Source organism: Alexandromys fortis, unplaced genomic scaffold (assembly GCF_014885135.2).
Source record: "Alexandromys fortis isolate MF-2015 unplaced genomic scaffold, M_Fortis_MF-2015_v1.1 scaffold_215, whole genome shotgun sequence".
NCBI lineage: Eukaryota > Metazoa > Chordata > Mammalia > Rodentia > Cricetidae > Alexandromys > Alexandromys fortis.
In genome coordinates this window covers 205,681-229,026 of record NW_026068086.1, presented here as the reverse complement: position 1 = coordinate 229,026, position 23,346 = coordinate 205,681, and the positions used below count along the sequence as shown (strand labels likewise).

At 43.4% G+C, this 23,346-nt stretch overlaps 1 protein-coding gene and 1 non-coding gene across 2 annotated transcripts in view; one reads left to right on the top strand and one right to left on the bottom strand.

The window, feature by feature from the left end:
• LOC126488646 (uncharacterized) overlaps window positions 1-23,346 on the bottom strand; it is a 77,575-nt gene that overhangs the window by 32,496 nt on the left and 21,733 nt on the right. Inside the window, exons 2-3 of the mRNA XM_050122264.1 lie at window positions 22,632-22,680; window positions 21,843-21,891 (exon numbers count right to left, since the gene is read on the bottom strand). Coding sequence (XP_049978221.1) covers window positions 21,843-21,891; window positions 22,632-22,680 — 98 coding nt within the window. The remainder of the gene's footprint in view (window positions 1-21,842; window positions 21,892-22,631; window positions 22,681-23,346) is intronic.
• Trnal-uaa (transfer RNA leucine (anticodon UAA)) lies at window positions 10,856-10,938 on the top strand. Its single transcript has one exon. It is a non-coding gene; the product is annotated as a tRNA-Leu (tRNA).

Here is a 23,346-nt window from a genome sequence, read left to right as displayed (position 1 = left end):
TTGCAAGGCCGACTGTGCATAGTCCTCCCCTCCCCACCCCCCACCACTTTCCCTGCCATGTAGTCACATGTGCCAGCTTCCGGTTAGTGTTCCCTGTTCATGAGTTCTGGGCTCATGGATGTTCTGGACACTAAATACTCTCTCCGTGTACAGAATTAATTCAATTGCTATAAATTTGTCAAGCAAAGTTTATTTGTCAGTATCTAACCAGGCGCCAAGGTGTGCTGCCGGTTGTGACCTGTGGCTGCAAATGTGACACCTGCTGGTAAATAAAGATTATTGCACCTACAACAATTTACTGAAATCTAATGAAGGTAAGTACATGAATGAATTTGAAAGTTATACAATTGTTGACAATTTAAGAACCTTTTTGAATACTATATATGGTATTCAGCAAGGCTTATATGGTTGTTCTGATACACCCATTTATTGGATATTAGGACGTAGCTTTGTTTTTAATATTGTATCCTTAGGAAAATGATTTGACGATGCCGGGCGATGGTGGCGCACGCCTTTAATCCCAGCACTCGGGAGGCAGAGGCAGGCGGATCTCTGTGAGTTTGAGACCAGCCTGGTCTACAAGAGCTAGTTCCAGGACAGGCTCCAAAGCCACAGAGAAACCCTGTCTCGAAAAACCAAAAAAAAAGAAAAAAGAAAATGATTTGATAGTAGAGCCACGAATGAGTCACTTTTAGAAATGATACAGTCTTTACAGACTAATAATAAACAGCTAGCTGAAAATATTAATAACGTTGAAAAGAATAACAATGATTTGACAGACAAAATTCAGTTCATGTCAAAGGGTATGGAGAAAATATCTGAAAGAATTCATACTGTTGAATTTGAAAATCAAAATCTGTTAAAAAAGTTATGATAGGTTAGCAAATAGAGTATTTTTCCAGGAAGGTAATCTTCACACTATCCAAATAATGTTCAAGGATGAGATGTTATTGTTAAAGAAAAAACTTTATACCTTAAAATCTCATGTGCAGAATGAGAACCAGAGGTTAGGTACCTCAATGAAATCACTAGAAATATATATAGGTCATGAGATTCAAGCTTTATAAAAGACAGTAGTAAAAAGATTTGAAATGACTGAGGAAATTATTAGAGCTGATGAGCAGGGAAAGGAGGCACAAGAACAGGATTTAACATTGCCAGCATATATCAGAGATGACTTACCCAGGGTTTTAGCTTCCTGTACTGTAATCACCTCTGAAAAACATCATGTTCTAAATGTCAAAAAGGATCCAAAGAATGTAGATGTATACCTATAGGTATAAGTGATCTAAAAGAAATTAAGTAAGAAGTAGTATCTTATGACTTGCATTCATCATTTTTTAGGGAGATGATAAAGAAATGGACTTCCAGCAATAAGGCTTCAATTAGTTTTAGTGGTCCTGGAAGATGGTCCGCAACTACTGTGGAAATGCTACTAGCTAGAATGGTCTAAGACAATTCTGTATTCTGTCAATTATGTTTTAAATAAACACTGATTGGTCAGTAGCCAGGCAGGAAGTATAGGTGGGACAACCAGATAGGAAGTAGAAGCGGGGCAAAAAGAACAGGTGTATTCTGGGAAGAAGGGAGGTCTTCCTGCAGTCTTGTCCAGACACCAAAGAAGCAGGATGTAACCTTCCCTGCTGAAAAAGATACTGAGCCATGTGGCTAACATATACTAGAATAATGGGCTAATATAAGTTATAAGAACTAATACAAAGCCTGAGCTAAGGAGCCAATCAGTTTTATAACTTATGTAGACCTTCTGTGTAATTCTTTGGGACCTAATGACTGTGGGAACCAAGCAGGACAGAAACCCCAACAAGCAGGCCCTCATGTTATACTAGAAGAGGAAAATTTTAGAGCAATAGGAAAAAGCAAAAGAATTTGAGGTTTTCTAAGATCAAATTCTTCTTGAGGGCACTTATACTGACCCACAGGATCAAGCTCTTTACAATGAATACATCTTGTCCCTATGCCACACAGCAGCCTTAAAGGTTTGGGACAGGATTCAAGAATCAAGGAAATTAATTGAATCATATACCAGGGTTAAACAGGGCCACAGAGAAACCATTAGTGGCTTTTTACAAAGATTAACTAAGGCTGTACAAATAGGAGCAACAGATCCAGAATCTAGATTAGCACTTATTAAATCTCTGGCTTTGGAAAATGCCAACTTAGAATGCAAAAAGATACTTGGGTCTATAAAGGCTGGATCAGCACCAATTGATGAATGGATCCTGCATACAATGAACATTGAGACATATGATTATAATACCAAGGCTTGGGTAGGAAAAGCAATTTCCAAAGGTATGAGAAGACATCAAAATGCCAAATGTTTTGATTGTGATATAATAAGATATCTGAGAATAGATTGAAGAAAGGGAATTCTTAGAAATAATATCTCCACTGAGAATGGCAAAAATAGAAGGTCTCAATCTTCTGGAATATGTAGGAGGTATCGCAAAGGCCAACATGAATGTAGATCAACAAAAGACAAACAAGGCAAGCTGATACCATCGGGCAACTCCTTGGAGGGGCCTCTCTCAGACCCCCCAAGTCAAACGCTATCCAGTCATTCACAGTCACTATGGAGGACAAGTCTCACTAGGAAAATTTAAAAATCCAGTAACTACTATAAAAAACAATAAAGTTCTGGATGATGAAATAGACTTGGAGGATGAATCAAAAACTACAGTAGAAAATAGGAAGCATATATTTTGGTAGACTTCTATAAATGATCAAAGACCAATCCACACATCTTCGAACACCTGATTTTTGATAAAGAAACAAAACATCAAATGGAAAAAAAGAAAGAATATTTAACAAGTGGTGCTGTCATAATTGGATATCAACACATAGAAGAATGAAAATAGACCCATATCTATCACCATGCACAAAACTCAAGTCCAAATGGATCAAAGACCTCAACATAAAGTCAGCCACACTGAACCTTATAGAAGAGAAAGTGGGAAATACATTTGAATGCATTGGCACTGGAAACCACTTCCTAAATATAACCCCAGCAACACAGACACTGAGAGAAACAATTAATAAATAGGAATTCCTGAAACTGAAAAGCTTCTGTAAAGCAAAGGACACGGTCAACAAGACAAAACGACAGCCTACAGAATGGGAAAAGATCTTCACTAACCCCACATCAGATAGAGGTCTGATCTCCAAAATATACAAAGAACTCAAGAAATTGGTCACCAAAAGATCACATAATCTAATAAAAAAAAATGGAGTACAGACCTAAACAGAGAACTCTCAACAGAGGAATCTAAAATGGCTGAAAGACACTTAAAGAAATGTTCATCAGAGAAATGCAAATTGAAACAACTCTGAGATTCTATCTTACACCAAGATCAAAAACACTGATGACAATTTATGCTAGAGAGGTTGTGGGGGTAAAGGGAACACTTCTGAATTGCTGGTGGGAATTCAAGCTGGAATGCCCTTTGGATGTCAGTGTGACAATTTCTCAGAAAATAGGAAAAACCTTCCTCAAGACCCAGTAATACCACTTTTGGTTATATAACCAAAGGATGCTTAATTGGGTCATGAGGACATGTGCTCAACTATGTTCATAGCAACTTTATTTGTCATAGCCAGAACCTGAAAACAACCTAAATGCCCCTCGACTGAAGAATGAATAAGGAAAATGTGGTACATTTACACAATGGAGTACTTTAGAGCAGAAACAAATAAAGACAGTTTTAATTTTGCAGGAAAATGGATGGAGCTAGAAAACATTATTTTGAGTGAGGCAACCCAGACACAGAAAGACAATTATCACATGTACTCACTCATAGGTGGTTTTTAAACATAAAGCAAAGAAAACCAGCCTACAAACCACAATCCCAGAGAACGTAGACAACAATGAGCACACTAAGGGAGACTTACACAGATCTTATTTACATGGGAAGTAGAAAGTAGAAAAAGACAAGATCTCCTGAGTAAATTGGGAGCATGGGGACCTTGGAGGAGGAAAGGGGGTGGGGAAAGGCAGGAATGGGAGCAGAGAAAAATGTAGAGCTCAATAAAAATCAATTTAAAAACCTAAGATAAATCAACCAAAAAAATAGGTAGATTAGTATGAGCTTACTTACACTAATAATTACAGTGAGTAATAGAGTGGATACTTGTAAGTTATTATTTATAGGCAATTTACACTAGTATAGATTCTTGTATATTGATAAAAATTCAAATTATATTGAATATGCTCCTATTTCTGGTTGCAATATTTGTACACCTAGGTAAAGTTATTTTGTCATATTATATGCATGCAAGCTTTTACTTCTGCTTAAGACATTTTGTATGCTGATACAATTTTAGCATATATTTGTCATATTGCACTATACATTTCTACCTCTGATCAAGATATTTATACATTGTTTATATTTTGAGGTCATTGTCCTCATTTGCTACACAGTTGTTTGAAGATTGTTAAATATTTTAATATGAAGTCTTAGTCTCTATATAGATATTAAATATTATAGGTTTCTAGTCATTCATGTTTGTCTTACTTATAGTTAGACTAATCAGGTTCTTTAGATACATAGAGATTGTATTCCACATAGATGGGTAACTTTCAAGCACTTCAAAGAACTGTAGACTATGGCATTTAAAAACTTAGGGTTCTTTTGATGTGAGACACAATTGCTCCTGGCAGCACTGATCTATTCCTGAGAAATTGTTGAGCACCGAAGACACTTCACTTGGAGCTGTTTTCTTCTTGGCTAAACTGGCCTTTGGGCAAGGAACTATTCATGCCTTGACCACTGACAAAATGCACAGTGTCCAGAAAGGACAAGCAGGATACAAGAAAAAAATATTGCCAAACCTTGCCAAGATGGGGCAAGTCGGTTCTGAAAATTTTCCTACCTGTGAAAATTGTTTAGGCCTTAGCCAAAGTTAGTTGCTCCAATGTTACAAATGAGACTTTGGTTGATTGCCCACATAGCCAGTTGTCTCTGTCATTTATTGCACATTTTGGAAGTTACTTAATTGTACTTCCTGTCTATTCAAGTAATATTATTTCCCTTCTCGGGTCTTGAATGGGGTTGAAGACTAGATAGTCATAGTTACTTTCCTCTCATGACTTGGCTAAGCTATGTCTAATACAAAACATAGATTCCTTAGGATAGGATAATTATTGAAATATTTAACTTATGTTTCTTGCTTGATATAGTTTATGGTGGTTGTAATTCTAATTTTTATACTTAGTACTTGTTTTTATTGTATATAGTTTTGTATTAGGCTTAGAACTCTCTTATTTAAACTAAAGGGGGAGGTGCTGTAGGAACTCCTTCAGCTAGTAGCCTTTTAAGATACCAGGCCACTTGAGTGTGGCCTCTTATAAATGCCTAGGTAAAGCACATGCCCGCTCTCCTTCCTGGCCTCTGGATGATTGGATTCCTATTCCTCGTTCATGCAGAGTACTGTGATCTGTGAATGTACCCCTAAGTAAATAGCCCTTTATTATTCTCAATTCTGAACTAGTGTGGGATTATTTTATAGCATCCATCATGAGTTAATTTATGCAAAATGAATAACTGCCTGCTCTCAGTTGTGAACGGCTATGTTTCAGGTCAGTAGCTGTAGCCCTTAGTCCTAAAATAACATCAATCACTGAAGATGCATGTGAGAATCGCCCGAGAAACCAGTCTGTTCCTGTGTATATTCTGGCCCCATGCATCCCATATAGACTGCTTAGACCCACAAAGCTTGCTAGTGCCAGAATACCTATCAGGAACCTGCAAGGTGGCCCAGTGGGTAAACACACTTGCTACCAAGCCCGAACTCACATGGAAGAAGGAGAGAATCACCTCTCATAAACTGATCTCTGACATCCACATGCTGCCTTCAACACAGGCATGGCACATATACACAGACACACATACACACAATGTAATTTTTTCATTTGCAATTCATGCATCTGTGAATTAAATAGTTGCAAGGCCATTGTTAGACTGCAGGATCTAAAGAGATGTAGGAGGATCCTGAGCTATATACCTGCTAATCAGAGAACTCAGCTGGGCTTTGAGGCACAGACAGATGTTTGGGTGGCAGTTGTCTTTCAAGCAGCAATCAGAGAGTCCTCACAAAGGAGAGGGCAATCCAAGGAATGTCACCCCCATTAAAAAGGAGTTATTTAGCCTCCACGTGACAGACCCAGGAATTTTTCTTGCTGTCTCTTGCACATAGGAATGTTTGACTAGTTCATTCTTTGCCTTGCCCTGTGGTTTGCCCTGGTGCAATGCTCCCTTAAATGGACATAGTGGCATGGTCTCTTCATAATCTTCCGCCACACTTTGCAGTCTGGTTGATGGGGCAGCAGGGAGGCGGGGGNGGGGGGGGGGGGGGGGGCGAGGGGTAGCCTGTCAAACAAGAAATGTCACTTAGTGGTAAGGTGTTACAGCATGCATTTGGGAGAAGAAAGCCAACTATCAAGGAAATTCAAAAATCCCTTTTTCTACACTTCATCAAAAGGACTTCCTGCACCAGCCATTATCAATGTTTGAGGTAATTGTTCAAGGAGTTCTCTGTTCCAGTGGGAAACCACAGTCTCTGCACTCACAGCTTCCTCTCAGTACGGCATTAAAAATGAACCTGCAGCATTCAGTGCAGGACTTGCAACCCAGACAGACCCCTCCTTTTCTTGTGGCTACCAGTTAAAACAACTTGGAGTGAATACCTTAAAAATAATCCAGTGGTACTAATGAGTTAGTGTCTCAAATAAAAGAAAAGAAAAGGATGAGTGCCGTGACCAATTCCTGTCAACCCAACATTTGAGAGACACAGGCAGGAGGATTACCATGAATTTAAAGTCAACCTGGGCTATGTAGTGAGTTCCAGGTCAGCCTGGGATATGGAGGAGGGAGGGAGGAATGAATCTCATAATAAATATTTACAAGAGGTTGTGAGAAAGAAAAAAAAAGTGGCAGAAAATAGATTACATAGATAGATAGATGATAGATAGATAGAATATACACACATATATACATGTATACACACACGTGTATATATGTGTGTATATATATATATATGTGATGTAGCTCAGTGGCAGAGTGCTTATAAAAAAGAACAAAAGAAAATAGGTTTTCTATAAAAAAGCAAGAGAACCCTAGATCCTCCTAGATTTACCCCAAGAGGATGGAGTTCAAACCTAGAAGAGGGGAACTGAAAAACAAAACAGAGAAACAGACATTCCTGGGGGGGGCACTCCACATATTATTTGCAAATAAAGCGATTAACTAAACCAATAGACACTGTAAAGGCCTGCAGAGCTTTGCAAGCCCCTAAAGTATCAAAGCCATTCTGACCATCACCTCCTCCCCACCGCACTGCTCTCTGATGGATGAAACAGGAAGAGAACAGGGTGTCAATTCTATTTAGTCTATTGTTTTCATATTTACCCTACTTTTTAATTTGGAAGAAAAAAAAACAATACAAACATGCATTGTTCTCAAAGCATTAAGTCACAAAACCTTTAAGTACAAAGTAAATACTGTGGTTCCAACCTCAAAGGAAAACCTGCAGATCAGAGGTCTGCCGTGGAGCGATGGAGTAACTGAACTCCTCCTTCAAATTTGCAAAATAAAATAGCAATGGTAAATATGCACACATTTGAGATTATATTAGCAACTCCTGATGGATCAGCCCAAGGGAAGAGGCTTCAGAGTGCACAGTGTATGGGCTTGGCTGGCAGGAGCTGCCGTGGACTAAGCTGCGTATGTACACACGCCTTTTGCAATAATCCGCATCTAGATTAACGTTACTGAGGAAATGAGGAAGGAACACTTACTTATTGCTCCCCCAGCTCTTAGTAAAACACTTACCTCAGTTCTCTTTCACAATACTGGAAGGAATCGGCCTCCTTTAAGGAGCTTGCCTCCTGGTGGGCATGGTGGCCCTGGATTCCGTCCTTCAGTCCTTCCTCTTTTTAGGTGATTTTGTTCATTTCATGCTTTGCTACTTTTTCCTGACAGTTTCCAAAGCCCTGGTAAAGAGAAGAGTGACCACGGGTGATCCCACACCTCCTTACCAAAAATAACAGGGAACAGGTCCACTGTCCCAGCATCACACAGGATGCTTTCTGTGTTGTCAGTGCAAGCAGCCAGCTGGTACCCACGCCATGCCCATTTTCCTGCAAACTGCTCTCATCTTAATCCTTGTGGTACCAGAAGGGCCTGAAAGACCAGGGATGTAGCTTGCTTGGCAGAGTGCTTACTGGGGTACACAAAGGCTCGAGCTGATCTCAACACCACATAAAGCTGGACATGGGGGTACAGGGCTGTAATCCCAGCATGTGAAAAGTAGACCAGAAGTTCAAGGTCATCCTTGGCTACATTGAGGGGCTATATGAGGCCCTTTCTCAAAAATAATAACAAAAAAACCCAAAAGAACCAGCACTGCCGTTTTGGGGGCCCACTTTGGATGTAGCATCTTGCTGGCTAGAAGCAAGTGGCAAACAAACCCGAGTCACAAAATTTCTGAGGAATGCTGCATTGAGGTTTTTGTTTATTAGCTACCAATCCTTCTGTTTACCCAGCCAGAGTCCATCCTGAGCTGAGCCCAGACAGTCATTCAGGACATTGTCAGCAGCACTGCCATTTTGGGGACCCGCTATGGACCGAACATATTCCTGTAATAACCCCTGCCAGAAGCAACTGAGTGAAGAAACGGTTCGTGTGGTTTAGAACGTCGTAGTTCATCTCTGAGGGAAGTCAGGGCAGGAACTCACGACAGGAACCTGGAGACAGAAACTGAAACAGAAACCGCACAGAAGCATTGCTTGCTGGCTTGTTCCCAAGGCTCACTCAGCTTGCTTTTCCTAACAGCCCAGGACCATTCGACCTGTTACCACAATGGGCGACTCCTCTCACATAATCATTAATGAAGAAAACTCCCCACACACTTGTCTACAGGCCAATCTGATGGACGAAGTTTCCTCAAATGATGCTCTCTCAGCAGATGGCTATAGCTTGTGTCCAAGCTGAATGGCCATAGATTTGCGTTACTTTGAATATCATGTTCCAATGTGGTAAGAGTTGGTGAAGTTTTTTAAAATTAGAGAACAAAAGACAGTCATAAATCAGACACTTCATAAACACTGATGGGAATAGCAGAGAGATTATTGTTACCACGCATGGAATCTTTGCTCTTTGTTTCAGATGGTATCTGATGCTATTCTTAGCTCTTGGGCTGGTGGAGTCTAGTGGTCCTAGCGCATTTCAAAAGGATTCACTCACGGTCACAAGGATATTAGGTCTAACGCAGAGGTGGGCAATGAGTGGCTATTAAGGGGGCTAAATATAGCCCAGGATAATCAATCATTCAATTAGCCCTGTCGAGTCTTTAATACAGGTGTATTGTTTCTTTCTGTCTCTGGGAGCTTCAGTCCACTATCTCTTTAAAGCATCTATCAGAGAGGTCCCAGAGCTGCGCACCAACAGAATTGGTTGACTTCACATTTGCTCAGCTATAGGGGGCAGAGGAAGTGAAGTCCAAAGTGAATGTGTATTTTGACTTGGATGCTGCCATGCCAAAGACTTCAAGGCCTCTGACCCAGGGAACAATTTGGCAAAGCCAAATTACCCATATGGCCGAGGCTCAAAAGAAAGGCAAAGTTGTTTTTCTGAGGTCTGACTGTGTTTATAGCTGACCACTGTGTATAAAAACAAGCAGACAACTCACCTACAGGGACCACCTACCAAGATTAGTTAACCTCTTCACCTCTGCTTTACCCAGTAAACACACTGACTTTCAGCAGTTAGTGAACCCCACCTGAGCCCAGCTTCATTGTGTTTGTGTCCGTGTGTCTGTCTTTTCTTCATTCCGTCATCCTCTCCTAGCCAGGGTCCCCAGACCCCAGCTTTGAAGGGTGTAGAGAGCACAGAAGAAGCCACATTCGGGTGGCTCAGGAGGCAGAAGCAGACAGATTTATGTAAATTCATAGTCAAAGACTGAAGTCACCGGCCGGTCCTGTAATGAACAGGGCCTTGGGGGGGAACAAGGTGGGGTGGTCAGTGTAAGGCTCAGCCCCCAGCTACCTGTTAATGGAGAACACCTAGCCTGGGCCCTGGGGTATTGATTGGGTGACGGCCAATGTAAAGCAAATAAACTCCTGCCCCCTAAATTGCCTTCAGTTGAGGGTATTTTCTCACGACTACAAAAACGAAAGTAGAAGACCGGAACAAGTTAAAAAAACAAGGGAAGACGGCTTCCTAGGTGAGCCGTAGGGGTGGCAGGAACCGGGATGCCGCAAAGGGGTCCGTGCCTGCAGCCACCAGGGAGGGAAATGGGGACTGAGCCGCACTACCCTGCCCGCACAGCCGTCTCCAAAGCTCCTTCCGCTGCGTCCGGCCCCACGGGCGGGAAAGGAAAGCGGCGCCCAGGTGCAGGGCGTCAGCACCTCCTTCGATTTAGAAAAAACATACCGAAGCTCGCCCTGCGGGCCCGTCCCCACGCCACCCGAGGTCACACGGCCGCTCTGAGCTCAGAAGTTAGCGGTGGGGTTTGGGTGCGGCGCCCGCGCAACTCCACGAGCCCCCGCCCGCTCGCCCGCGCGCTGGGTCCAGAGCGCGGCTCCTGCGGTTGCAGTTTCTTCGTTGCCGCCAAGAACTCGGGGCGACAGTGAGCGGCTACGGCGACAGGAAACCCGGGCGGCAGCCACCCAGCCTCGGTAGCTGGTCGGGGAAAGCCGGGAGCGCAACGCAGCCGCGCGGGAGAAGCCTCAAAGAAAAAAGAAAGAGCAGGAAAAAAAAAAAAGAAAAGGGAGGAGGGGGAAAAAAAAGAGGAAGTTGGTGTACGCTTTGTAGGAAGAGTAGAAGCAAGAGTGCACGCCGGCACCAGGATGGCCGAGTGGTTAAGGCGTTGGACTTAAGATCCAATGGACATATGTCTGCGTGGGTTCGAACCCCACTCCTGGTACAAGTGCTATTTTTGTTCTCTTCCTTAAAATACTGTTTTTTTAGGTCCAGATTTCTTGAAATATTAGAAATCAAATTTCCAATCGGAAGAAATGCAGTTAAAGCCTTAGTAGAGTGCTGCTGTAAGGCTAGTTTTTTTCTCCGTGAAGCGACCTAGTCTGCGGGGACCAGTCCACTGCAGGGGACAGAAATCTCGGCTAGCTGACTCTGTCTGGCCGGAGGAGGCCGCCGGGGAGACCTGGTACCAACCAAGTTTTTGCAAAAGTGCTTTTCCAAAGAAGGAAAAAGTAAATTTGCCTCTGCCTTTCTCTGCCTCTGTTTCCACTCTCTTCTTTTGTATTTTTCTTCCTTCCTTCCTTTTTCTTTTTTTCGTCTCCAAAGTTTAACCTGTTCACACGCAACCCACCCTTCAGTGAACTCCAAGTAGGTACCATTATTCTGAAGACCCAGAATCTGAAATATTTTCGGGTTTTTTTTTTCCTATTTTTTTCAAAAGTATTTTTAATCAAAGCAGTCTACGATCTTAAACAGAATGTGTAGGTGCGGCTCACGGAACTCTCCAGCCTTTGAGTAAATCGAAAGTAAGACAGTGATTAAATCCCTCAATACAAACATAAAACCTAGGAAACACTTATCATTAGCATTTATCATTAATTTTCATCTGATCTTCAGGCCCCATTCAGTTATCTGGAGTCGTAGAAATAGTCTTTGCATCGAAAGGCTGGTGTTCAGAATGATGTATCTGGTTTTCCAGTCCGGGCTCAGAGCTCTACAGGAAGTATGATCAGTATATTTAAACAGTGACGCCTACTGGTAAAGTTGAGGTAAATTTATTTGTTTAGATAAACCTGATATTTTTTAATAAATCTGTTTAGGAGGTTAGGGCAGTGTCAACCACAGACAGAAGGTTAACTCCCCACCCCACCTTTGATAAATAATCTTCCTCTAAATAGAATCATTCATCTCTGAAATAATGTTTCATGAGCATTGTTATAATTATATAAAACCCTTCTCTGGCTTCATTGAACTTTGTTTCAATTAAACGTTTGCTTTTCAAACCTTGAAGATGATTATGAAGTTAAAGGGATATATATATATATATATATATATATATATATATACATATACATATATATATCACAGATATCATGGTCACTTTGAAGACTTCTCCTACACAAGAAACTTTCTTAATCCTCCCCAGTAGTTGGTGCTTGGGGACTTTGATTAGCTTCTTTTGTTTTCCACTTTTATCCATTTATTTTATGTCTACTCATGCGTGCCTGAACGTATGTAAGTACATTGCATGGGTGCCTGGTGCCAGCTTAGGAGGAAGCCATGAGTCCCCCGGAACTGGACATATAGTTCATAAAGTGTCACGTGGGCACTAGAAACCAAACCCACGTCCTCTGGATGCAACAAGTGTTCTTAGTTGTGGATTTATCTCTTCAACCCCACACAGCCCGTTTCTCATTTTTAGACACAGTTTCAATTAGTCAGTCAGGCTATGCACCTCATGCATGGGCTTATTACTCAACGAAGTAAATTTTAATGCCTCAAGCACTAAAATTTTTATTAGCATATTTACAGCACAAAATGATGTCTTTCATAACAAGTTCAAACATGTGTGTCATGTGATTTGTTTGTATTCACTCCTGCTTTGCCCCACCCCACGCCACCCCAACTTAATTCCGTTCCTCTTCCCTTATACTGCTCCTTCCACTCTCAGATCACACACACACACACACACACGCATATATATATATATATATTAACATTGGAAATGGTGTGTGTGTACATATATAGCCATTTCCCAATGTAATTCCACATTACATTGGAACCTATGATATCTGTCTTTCTGAACAGTCATATTTAAGTTAGCATGATCTTCAATTTCCTCTTTTTTCGTGCAAATGGCATAATTCTGTCCTTGGATGTGGCTGTGTAAAACTCCATTGTGCATGTATACTGAATTTTCTATAACCACTCATCCACGTTAAATGCCCTTGCTCCTTGGTTGTTGGGGGGGGGTGCATCAGTAAACATATCTGTGCTGGGCGGTGGTGACACACACCTCTAATCCTAGCACTTGGGAGGCAAAGGCAGAGACAGGCGGATCTCTGAGTTCTAGGCCAGCCTGGTCTACAGAGCTTGTTCCAGGACAGGCTCCAAAGCTACAGAGAAACCCTGTCGAAATAACAATGACAAAACAAACAAACAAAAATCCAAAATGTCTGTGCAAGCGTCTTTGTGGTTGCTGACTTAGACTTTTTCAGTCAATAACCAGGAGTAGTATACTATATGATAATTCTATTTTTAGGGTTGTGTATGTGTGTGGCCTCTATTGTTTATTTCCCTAGTACCTGTGACTAATTTATATTGCCACCAGTATTGTATTAGGCCTGCCACCTCCACTCTAGCCAGCATTTCTTTCAGTGTGTGTGTGTGTGTGTGTGTGTGTGTGTGTGTGAGAGAGAGAGAGAGAGAGAGAGAGAGAGAGAGAGAGAGAGAGAGAGAGAGAAACAGGGTCTCTCTATGTGGACCTGGCTATTTTGGAACTTAGTAGCCTTGAACTCTGTGATCTGCCTGCCTCTGCTCCTGAGTGCTAGGATAGAAGGCATGGGCCACCATGCCCAGCTTTTGTCTTGTTTGTGATTTCTTAATGGTAGCTGTTCTGACTGGGGTGAAATGAAATCTCAAGATAGTGTAGCTGTAGAGACACCACCTGAGAGGGAGAGAGCATACATCTATTCACTTCCTGTAACTGGACACAACACCATTGTGAACCAGTAACGTAAATGTCAGTATTCCTGGACCTTTCATCAGAGTACATGCAAGGTGATGATTGCTGTTTACATCATTGAAAAGAATGCTGCAAACAAATGGGCACAGAGGTGCACACCTCTAAACTCAGCACCTGTGGGCAGAGGCAGGCAGACCTCTGCACGTTTGAGACCAGTCTGGCCTACAGAGCAAGTTTTAGATCAGCCAGGATTATTAGTTTAAAAAAAAAGGAAGGAAGGAAGGAAGGAAGGAAGGAAGGAGAAAAGGAGGGGAAGAAGGGATGGAGAGAGGGAAGAAGGAAGAAAGGAGGAAAGGAAAAGACAGGTAGACAGACAGACTGAAATAGAATCCTAGATACTAGATGTTATGGTTTTCTGTCTCTTTAAGAGACAAGCCACGCCCACTCCCTCCCCCATCCGCTGAGGCAGGCTGATCTTCAGCTTCTTGCCTGCTTGCTCTCTTTTCCATAGTCCTCAGGGAGGCATTTTCGCTTCTGCCTCTCTCTCCACTTCTCTGCTTCCCCTCTATCCATATCTCTGTCTCTTGCCCGCCCGCCATGTGTCTCCCTGCCTGGGACCAGCCACTGCTCGGGGACTGGCAGCCGTCTCTGCCTGGGACTGGCTGCTCCCAGGGCCCCGCTGTCTGCCGCCACATGCCCCGCTACCACCATTTGGGATCTACAGCGTTTCTGCTGCCTACTGCCACCGGGGATCTTGCAGCATTTTTTTTTATTATAAAACTAGATATCAGTATTGCACACAGACTGAAGTTAGCAGAGATATGTGTGGAGTGACATCCCAGTGTGAGCAGACTGCCCTGGGCAGTGATGGCAGTGATGGTCTGTGACTGGGACACAGGAAATGAGTCAGTCTAGATCAGCACCACCCTATCAGCCATCCCTGTCCAGGGTCAGCACCGGGTGCTCACCATAGTGAAATGGGCACTGTGCCTAACAGCGTCTCTAGAATGTTATGTGCACTCACGCCCCACCCGCTGAATAAGTGAGTGACCTTAAAGTCCACTGGAAATATTTCACACCTGATTCTGTACATTGTGGCCTTGAGCATCCTCTTTTAGGGCATGTGGTAAGAACATGTCACGGGTGCATTTTACCTAGGTTTGGTAGTCACAGGGACACAAAAAGGACTGCTGTAAAGGAAGATGGCACAATACAGATCCCGGGGACCAGGAGATCTCATTGCGGAAGTCTCAAGGTCGGGGTTGGAGGGGTAGTGCGGGAAAGGTGTGGTTTGCATAGAAAGGCGGGAAGCAGGCTGAGGACTGACTGGTTTGGGTAAAGTCAACAGTGTGATATCCCTAAGAATTAGCAAACTCTGGAAGGGACATCCTACTCTGTGGGAGAAGCCCCAGATCCCAGAACTTCAGCAATGCAAGGAAGAATAAAATGAGGGTTCCCACAGTATGGGTTAGGCTTTCTGCTATTGCATTTGTTCATCTTCCCACTTCCTTCTAGACTAGATAGAGCCAAGATTCAGAGCCCAAAGGGTACCCTCAAGTCGCTCATGAGTCATTTCTATCTTGGAAGGTTTTTAACAGGTACTTGAGCAATTCAAATCTCAAATTTATCTTTGGGAATAGGCTGTACTTTTGGCCATTTTATTCATTGCTGTCTATAGTGTAGGAAAATATATATAGGCAGTTATCTCAAGAGGTACTTCTCCCCCCACCCCCAAGGGTCTCACTCCTTAGCACTGGAGAGCGTGGAACTCACTGTGTAGACCAGGCTGGCCTGGAACTCAATGGAAATACTTCCTCTGCCTCTGCCTCTGCCTCTGCCTCTACCTCTGCCTCTGCCTCTGCCTCTCAAGTGCTGGGACTAAAGGCTTGTGCCACCACACCTGACAAAAGGTAACTTGTAAAGTTGCATTTAAACATGGATTATTAAGGAAAATGATGAGGGGCTGAAGAGATGACTCAGGGGGTAAGGAAGACTGGCTGCTCTTCCAAAAGACCCAGGTTCAATTCTTAGCACTCACACGGCAGCTCACAACTGTCTGTAACTCCAGTCCCAGGAGATCTGGCACCCTCACACAGACATACATGCAGGCAAAACACCAATGCACATAAAATTTTAAAAAAGAAAAAGGGAAAAGATGAAGTGAGCCTAGTGGAAGACTGTAAATCTCAGCACTTATGGGCCTGAGTTACACAACGAATTCCAGGCCAGCCAGGCTATAGGGAATCACGTCTGATTCGGACAAAGGAAAGAAGACAAAAGCGACAACAATGGAAAGAGTTAATATTTGCCTCTTAGGGCTGAGGAAATGGCACTGGATATAACTGGGCAGTGGTGGCGCACGCCTTTAATCCCAGCACTCAGGAGGCAGAACCAGGGAGATCTCTGTGAGTTCAAGGCCAGCTAGGTCTACACAAGGGCTAGTTCCGGGACAGACAGGACTGCACAGAGAAATGCTGACTTGAAAACAAAACAAGCAAAGAGACAAAGCACTGGATGTTCTTCCAGAGGGCATTTCAGTTCCCAGCACTCACTTGGTGGCTCGCGTAACCACTTTGATGGTTGATCACAACCACCTATATCTCCAGTTCCAGGGCACCTGACACCTGCGGCCTACACAGGTACCTACACTCATGTGCACATACCCACATGCAGATATCCATGCCCATACATAATTAAAAACAGTAAAAGCCAATTTTTAGGGAAAAATATTTGTCTCAGCTCTCCCTCCTATAGAAGTTCACACAGAAGTCCTGTTTTACCTTCAGCACAGAGGCTGTGCGTTATTTTACTGCTATCAAAGCCAGCAACTATAGCTCTGCGGTTATTGGCCTGTTTATCTAGCAGTGGCCTGGATACTCAGCCTGCAGTCTGGCGAGAATTCTGCTCCCTAAAGGTGGTGTCACAGTCGCTGCCACTAAAGGCAGCTTTAACAAAATCTCTAACCTAAGTGTGAATAAGACTCGAGATTCAAAGGCTGGGGTGAAAACCAGTGAGCTCAGAGAGGCTGAGTAACAGCCAGCTAATCCCCTCTCCTTGTTGGCACCAGTGGAAGAAGCATGCTTCTGCTTTGACAAAGGAGAAAAACCTGCACCCCTCCAAATCGCACCCTGCTACTTCCTGTGTCTATACCTCCGAATGGCCTCTGAGACTCCATGATTACTTTCTGTCAACTAGTTGCTAAGGCAGCCTCCTGACGCAGGGTTAATTTTATTTAATTATTGCAAATGCAAACTCGGGGTTCACAGTTTGATTAAATATCCCTCAACACAGAAGCAAGCATGATTGCAAAATGCACAGGACAGTACATGCCCTGTGAAGTATTGCTTGGTTGCTTGTTTGGTTGGTTTAAAATAAGATCTCACTATTTAGCCCAGGATAGCTTCATGCTTACTATGTAGCCCATGCTGATCTTGAACTCAAGATATTCCTGCTCCCCCTTCCCAGTACGTAAGGAAAGGACCAGAGTCAGCACAGGACACACCAAGACCTCATTCCCAGCACAAAGGAGATGTATTTGCCCCAGAGGGACAGGGGGCAGGGATAAGAGGTGAAGGCAGGAGACAGAGGACAAGGAGAAGGGAAAAGGAACAAGGAAGAGGGAGAAAAGAGGCAAGGAAGGGGGAAGGAATATTTGCCCCAGCGGGGGAACTAGGGACTGGCTCCAAATAGAGAGACAGACGTGGCCCATAGGGAAATGGTCATTTATAAAGAGAAAGGCGGACACCTGGGTTAGAATTAGTTGACTTGTTTTGATTGGGCATATTAATTAGGTGAACCAAAGGTGGGCTTATGGTTGCTGGACCTTGGTGGTCGGCCTCAAGATGAGGAAGTGGCCGAATAAGGGACCGGACCTTACGGGCTAGCTTTAGGAATGGAATCTAACAGTTTTTAGCAAAGTGGAGAAGGGTAAAAGGCAAAGTCTCCTCACCCTATTGGTCAATGCTCGGGCTGTTGGAGCCCTTCAGTGAGATTTCAACCCTGACGTTCCACGCCCTGCCCAGCCCGAATCTTAACCTCAGATCCACCCGGGTTAGTCAGGACTTTGAATTCACGCTCATTAGCCAGGCTTTTAAGGTCTCCAACTCCTCGTCAACGTCATCGTTGTCGTCTCACCCAAAGATCTTTATAGCAACTGATTCTGAGGGGTCGCTCCGGCGCTGCGGTAATGTTTAGCAAGCGCTTGACGTGTGGATCGGACAAATAGACTGAGATATCATTGCACTGATGGGTTGACAGATCAGTTTTTATATAATGTCAAGGTTGCTCATAAAATTTGTATCTTGTATTTCCACAACAATCGCCCAGCAATAAAATAAGATTTAATTTCAAAGACAGGGATTTTGGAGGAAGACATAGATTGCATTTTTCTGGTTTGTTTGTTGAATTTCTTGTGTTATTTACCAGCCTTTAAGTGCCTAGTTTTCTGTGAGTTCGAGACCAGCCTGGTCTACAGAGCTAGTTCCAGGACAGGCTCCAAAGCCACAGAGAAACCCTGTCTCGAAAAACCAAAAAAAANAAAAAACCAAAAAAAAAAAAAAAAAAAAAAAAAAAAAAGCCTAGTTTTCCATCATCTTCTTGTTCAAAGAAGAAATTTTGGGTAAGTGTTTACATAATTTCTTGTTAAAAAAAAAACAGTAATGTTCTGAAATCTAACTTGAAAAGAGAAGAAAAATAAACTCTTGAATTTTCAAATACACAGCGAGTGAGTTTATTGTTTTCCCCCGGGTGTCACACCCACTGGTTAGTCACAAATAGCTATATTAAGAATGTTGTTCACATTTTTTAAACACTAGCAATTCTGACCCACCCAGCTCAGTGATTTAAAACTGTAACCTGACTTTAATATTTTTATTCTACTTAGGAAAAAATAAGAAATTTCTATCACTGAGAAGATTAAAAGTGATATTTTTTCCACTGTCATGTAAAAATGGCTACATATAGGTATCATTATCGTATCATAATCATAAAAGTTAACAGTAATATTCTGCTTTCCGGTCTGGCGAGGTGATTTCTGTGTACTGCCACTGAAGTCCATTATTACATAGGCTATCTTTTCTACTGTGACTGGGTGACACACTTAGTCCTCTTGGTGCAGGACAAAGAACAGCGCGCAAAACTATCCCCTCTTAGCCTGAAATAACAAGTGAATGGGAAGAGGCCTAATAAGCTCAAATGGCGTCAATATTCCATGGAACTGAATCAGTCGGCTTCTTTGATTTGGATGTGTTGTCTCCTGTGAGTAATCCTCTGGCCAAAGTTGAGAATGGATGATCCCTGTTCTGGGTGAAGAGAGGTCCCTGGTGTTCCCTTCCTCTCTATATTTCAATCCATAGGCCAGCCTTCGACTGCCCCTGCAACACGGCTACCCAGTCCTTTTGGTTTTGTGTTCTGTGATTTTGTTTGTTTTTGTTTTGAAATGGGATCTTGCTGGCCAGGCTGGCTTTAAACTCTCAATCCTCCTGCTTCAGCCTCTGGTATGATTATGAGTGTGTACCATCATATCCAACTTATCATTAACCCATCTTTTCAAGATGTTTAAGATGTCTCTCTCTCTCTTTTTCTTTCCTTTTTTTTTTTTTTTTTTTTGGTTTTTCGATAAATGGTTTCTTTGTGTAGGCCTGGTTGTACTGGAATTAGGTCTGACCAGGCTGGCCTTGAACTCACAGAGTTCTGCCCGCCTCTGCCTCCTGAGTCCTGGGATTAAAGGAGTTCCCTACCATCACCCAGCATTTAGGAAAGTCTTACACAGAGAAACTAGCACACTAAAAACCACCACACTCTAGTCCACCTGAGCAACCCTTCATTCAGTTAGTTAGCTTGGGATGTAGCTCAGTTGCCAAGTACTTAGTTAGCATGCATTTAAGCTCTGTGTACTTAGTCTGCATGCATTTAAACTCTGTGTTTGATCCCCAGCACCAATAAAACTTGGAGTGGTGGGGCTCACCAATAATCCCAACTTTTAAGAGGCGACAAGAAGACCAAGAGTTCAAGAGAGTTTGAAGGTACCCTGAGATACATGAGACTCCGCCCTGGTCAGGATGGGGTAGAAAGACAAGGTCCTGTCCTCTTGTGTTAGGCAACTAATAGCAATAATTATTTCCTAATTACTTCACACAGCTCTCTTTGAACTGTAGCCATCAGCTTCTCACTGGGAGGGCGCCCAGTGCACTGGGTTTGGGGGTGGCGGAAGAAAGGCATATCCAGTCATGTGGATCCAGTCCGCTTGCTCTCCTCCTGTGTACCTGGTAGAACCCCTCACTCCTGGCTGTTCCTGTGTCTCAAGAAGCCATGAATTCCAATGATCACCCCAATGCTGAATTCTGCTTTCTTCTTCCCTCTGACTTTAACTATTGTTTGAGTGATTAAGATTCTTCAAATTTCCATCATTGGGAGTTGGTTCTCCTGTAACCCAGGCTCGCCTGGAATCTACTGGCTATGCAGGTGAGAGTGATTTGACCTCCTCATTTGTCTGCTCCCACCCCCCAACTGCTAGGGTTACCAGCATTGCCCCCTCAGCCAGCTCTGCGGATGTCTCAAGTACAGCAAAGCTCCGAGTAAAGCTAGTCTTCCCGTGTGGAGCGGGCACACTGGTCCATACTCTTTGTGAATATGAGTACTTTATTTTTAACCTACTCCAATGACTGCTTGGTTCACATTTATTGGCTGAGATCACAAACTATCTGCAGATTGCACACCATTAAACTCTTGTCTTATCATAATGATCTTATTTGCCAAGTTTTCTGTCTAATAGGTTATTAATGAACCCACCTAGGTCATCACGCTGAGCTCCCTCCACAGCCCGAGACCTGGTGGAATCCTAAAGCCTTGCTCTTCCCACATGGTCTCGAGCTGTTCTCAGAGCCATAGGACCTCTTTCTGTTTTTTACATTAGGCCCCTTTAATGGCTATTATCTGGTTTGAATATTGTCTCCCAGGCATTTTCAAGGGCAAGACTGGTTTAATGTGGCTGGGACAAAGAGTGTCCAGTGCCTCAGTTCCTTAATGATAAAAACACTGCTCCACTTCCTCGTCACCCTTGCTCTCTTTCTCCCATACTTTGTCACCCTGCCCTCACGACTCCCCACCCCCAACAACTTTTCCCCCAACTCCTGCTGATGAGGTTCTCATTTATCTTAGAGGGTCTCAAATTCCTAGTTCCTCCCCCACTCCTAATCTACCCCTCTCCTCTCACCCACCCACTCACTCCTCCTCCACCTCCATCCAGAAAGGGGCAGGCTTCCCATGGGCCTGAACATCAAGTTCAAGCCCAGCAAGTTTGAGGTGAGACTGAGCTCCTCCCTGTGAATAAATGCTGGCCGGTCAAGGTAAATCCCGCACGGGGAACAAGCCAGCTAAGCACCAGGGACAGGTCCCGATCTCACTGCTAGAAGCCTTACAAACAGACCAAGCTATACCACTAGACAGCCATTTTTAATAGTGTCTTGAGCCCCTATCTAGATGGCTTACTGAATTGTCACTTGCTGTAGAGATTAAAACCTAATTCAGGAAGTCAACCACAATCTTTAAGAGCAAGTTGTGCCTAATACACAATTATGAAACTAAACTACTTGTAAATAGAATATCTCTATCCCAAATACAGATCTCAGGGCAGGTTTTTAGTTCAAGGGAAGTTTAGAGATTTTTGTTGTTTTCTTTTTTTAATACCAGTGTTTGTATGATTGGTTGGGTGAGGTTGGGGGGAGAGGGGCACGGCTGTTTGCTTTTGAGACAAGGTCTGGCCCTGCATTCAAGCTGACTTCAAAATCATGGTCCTCCAGTCCTAGCCTCCGGAGTGCTGGGATGATAAGCATGTTGTACCCCACCCATCTTTAATACCTTTAATCTAGGCTGCCGGAAGTTTAGAGATGTGTTCACTTGCGACAGGGCTGGCTACCTGATAAAGCATTTTTGCCAGACCAAAAGAGGAAGAGGAGAAACAGGGGGAAGAGAAGGAGCAGCAGCAAGCCAAACCTCTCCATAAGCAAGCTCAGAAACAGACCCGTGAAGACCTCTTGCTGGGTAGTGTTGTGTGCAAAGATCACATTCTTGAGATTGTGGTTGAGTGGGAAGGGCAAGCACAGAGGAAGAGGGGAGATTCTTTCTAAACAAAGGGAGATTTGAGCAGACAAGCAGGGAGAACTCACCCCACGAGGCATCTGAACTTGAGAAGGGGAGGCCGTCCTCAGGAGGGTACTTGGATTTGAACAGAGACACTTCTGTTAGGGACAGTCGCAAGCTGGCAGCTACTCAGAAAAGTCTGCCTTCTGTGACTGCTACTTCTGACTAGTTCTCTGGGCTCCCTGAGTGTGTGTGGAGGGGGGGGAGGGGACTGTGCCTGGCCTGCCACTTCTGGGGGGGGGGAAGACTTAGGATGTGCCCGAGATGAATGTGCTTTCACATGTCAGTCCTCCACCAAATCCCCCTTACAAAAGTAACATCTTTATCCTCTGTCACCATCCAATAAATATAGACATTTGCTTTTATGGGTTTGAGGTTGGTTTTTTTTTTTTTTTTTGCCCCCAATAGTTCAGATAATAACAGTGCCCAGACAGATGACTGTCTCCACCTCTCCATTTCTTCAATAGAAATCTAAGCACTGTTAGAACAGAAAGTCAAGGAAGAAGCCCACATTGCCCCCATGTTTCCTTTTGGTTCCCAGCAGCCTTGAAAATAGGTCCTGGTCAGTGACCAAGAAGAAGTGTTGCTGGACAGCTTCCAGGGAAATGTCCTCAGAAGACCCTACACATGTGCTCTTTGCCTATTCCCACAAACATAGATATGATGGCTGGCGTATTAACATCACATCACACCACGAAGATGGAAGGCACAGGGAAAGTGAGCGAGGAAAAGCGCCTTCCTAAGTCTTTACTAGATCACAGTGACCTTCAGCAGCAGTCACCCAAGCCTCCATGCAGCCACAAAAACAGACATACCTAAAAATGTCTTCAGAGATTCTTCTCTTGGAGCCGTTTCTAACTCTACCTGATGGGAATAAGAATTAATATACATTTTAGAATTACTATAAGCAATCCAAAAACTCACTACCTGCCTCCTATGCCCTTCCCTGCCCCCACCGGCACCCCAGGGTTGACCCCAGCCCTGGACTTTGAGCATGCTAAACACTACTGCTGAGCTACATCCAGCCCTTCACCTTTCCTTTTTATCACAACCCATCTCATTCTGCTCTGAAATACTGATGTGCAATTTAAGGGAACGAGCAGATCTTCAATCCAACTGCATGAATATCGACCTTGATGAAATTGCATCAGCCTGAAAATACAGGACATAATACCAGCATTACCGCATCAGGTCAAACAGAAAGGAACCCAGGTGCGTGTTTATTTCTAGGTTTCTTAGGACACCACAGGGACAAAAGTCTGTGAAACTGTAAGATTTAGCCCCAGTAATGCAACGCTATCTTGGGTTTTCCTATTCTCTGCCTTCCTCAAAGATGAAATATGCAAGAGAGAGGCTAGAGAGACAGAGTAAGAGGCAAGAACTTACACGTGGCAATGAAATTTAAAAAATTTAAATTTAAAAAGATACAAGGAGATGAAGATGTAGCTCAGTTGGCAGGGTACTTTTCCAGCATGCATGAAGCCTTGGGTTTGGTCACACACACACACACACATACACACGAGCTTTTTT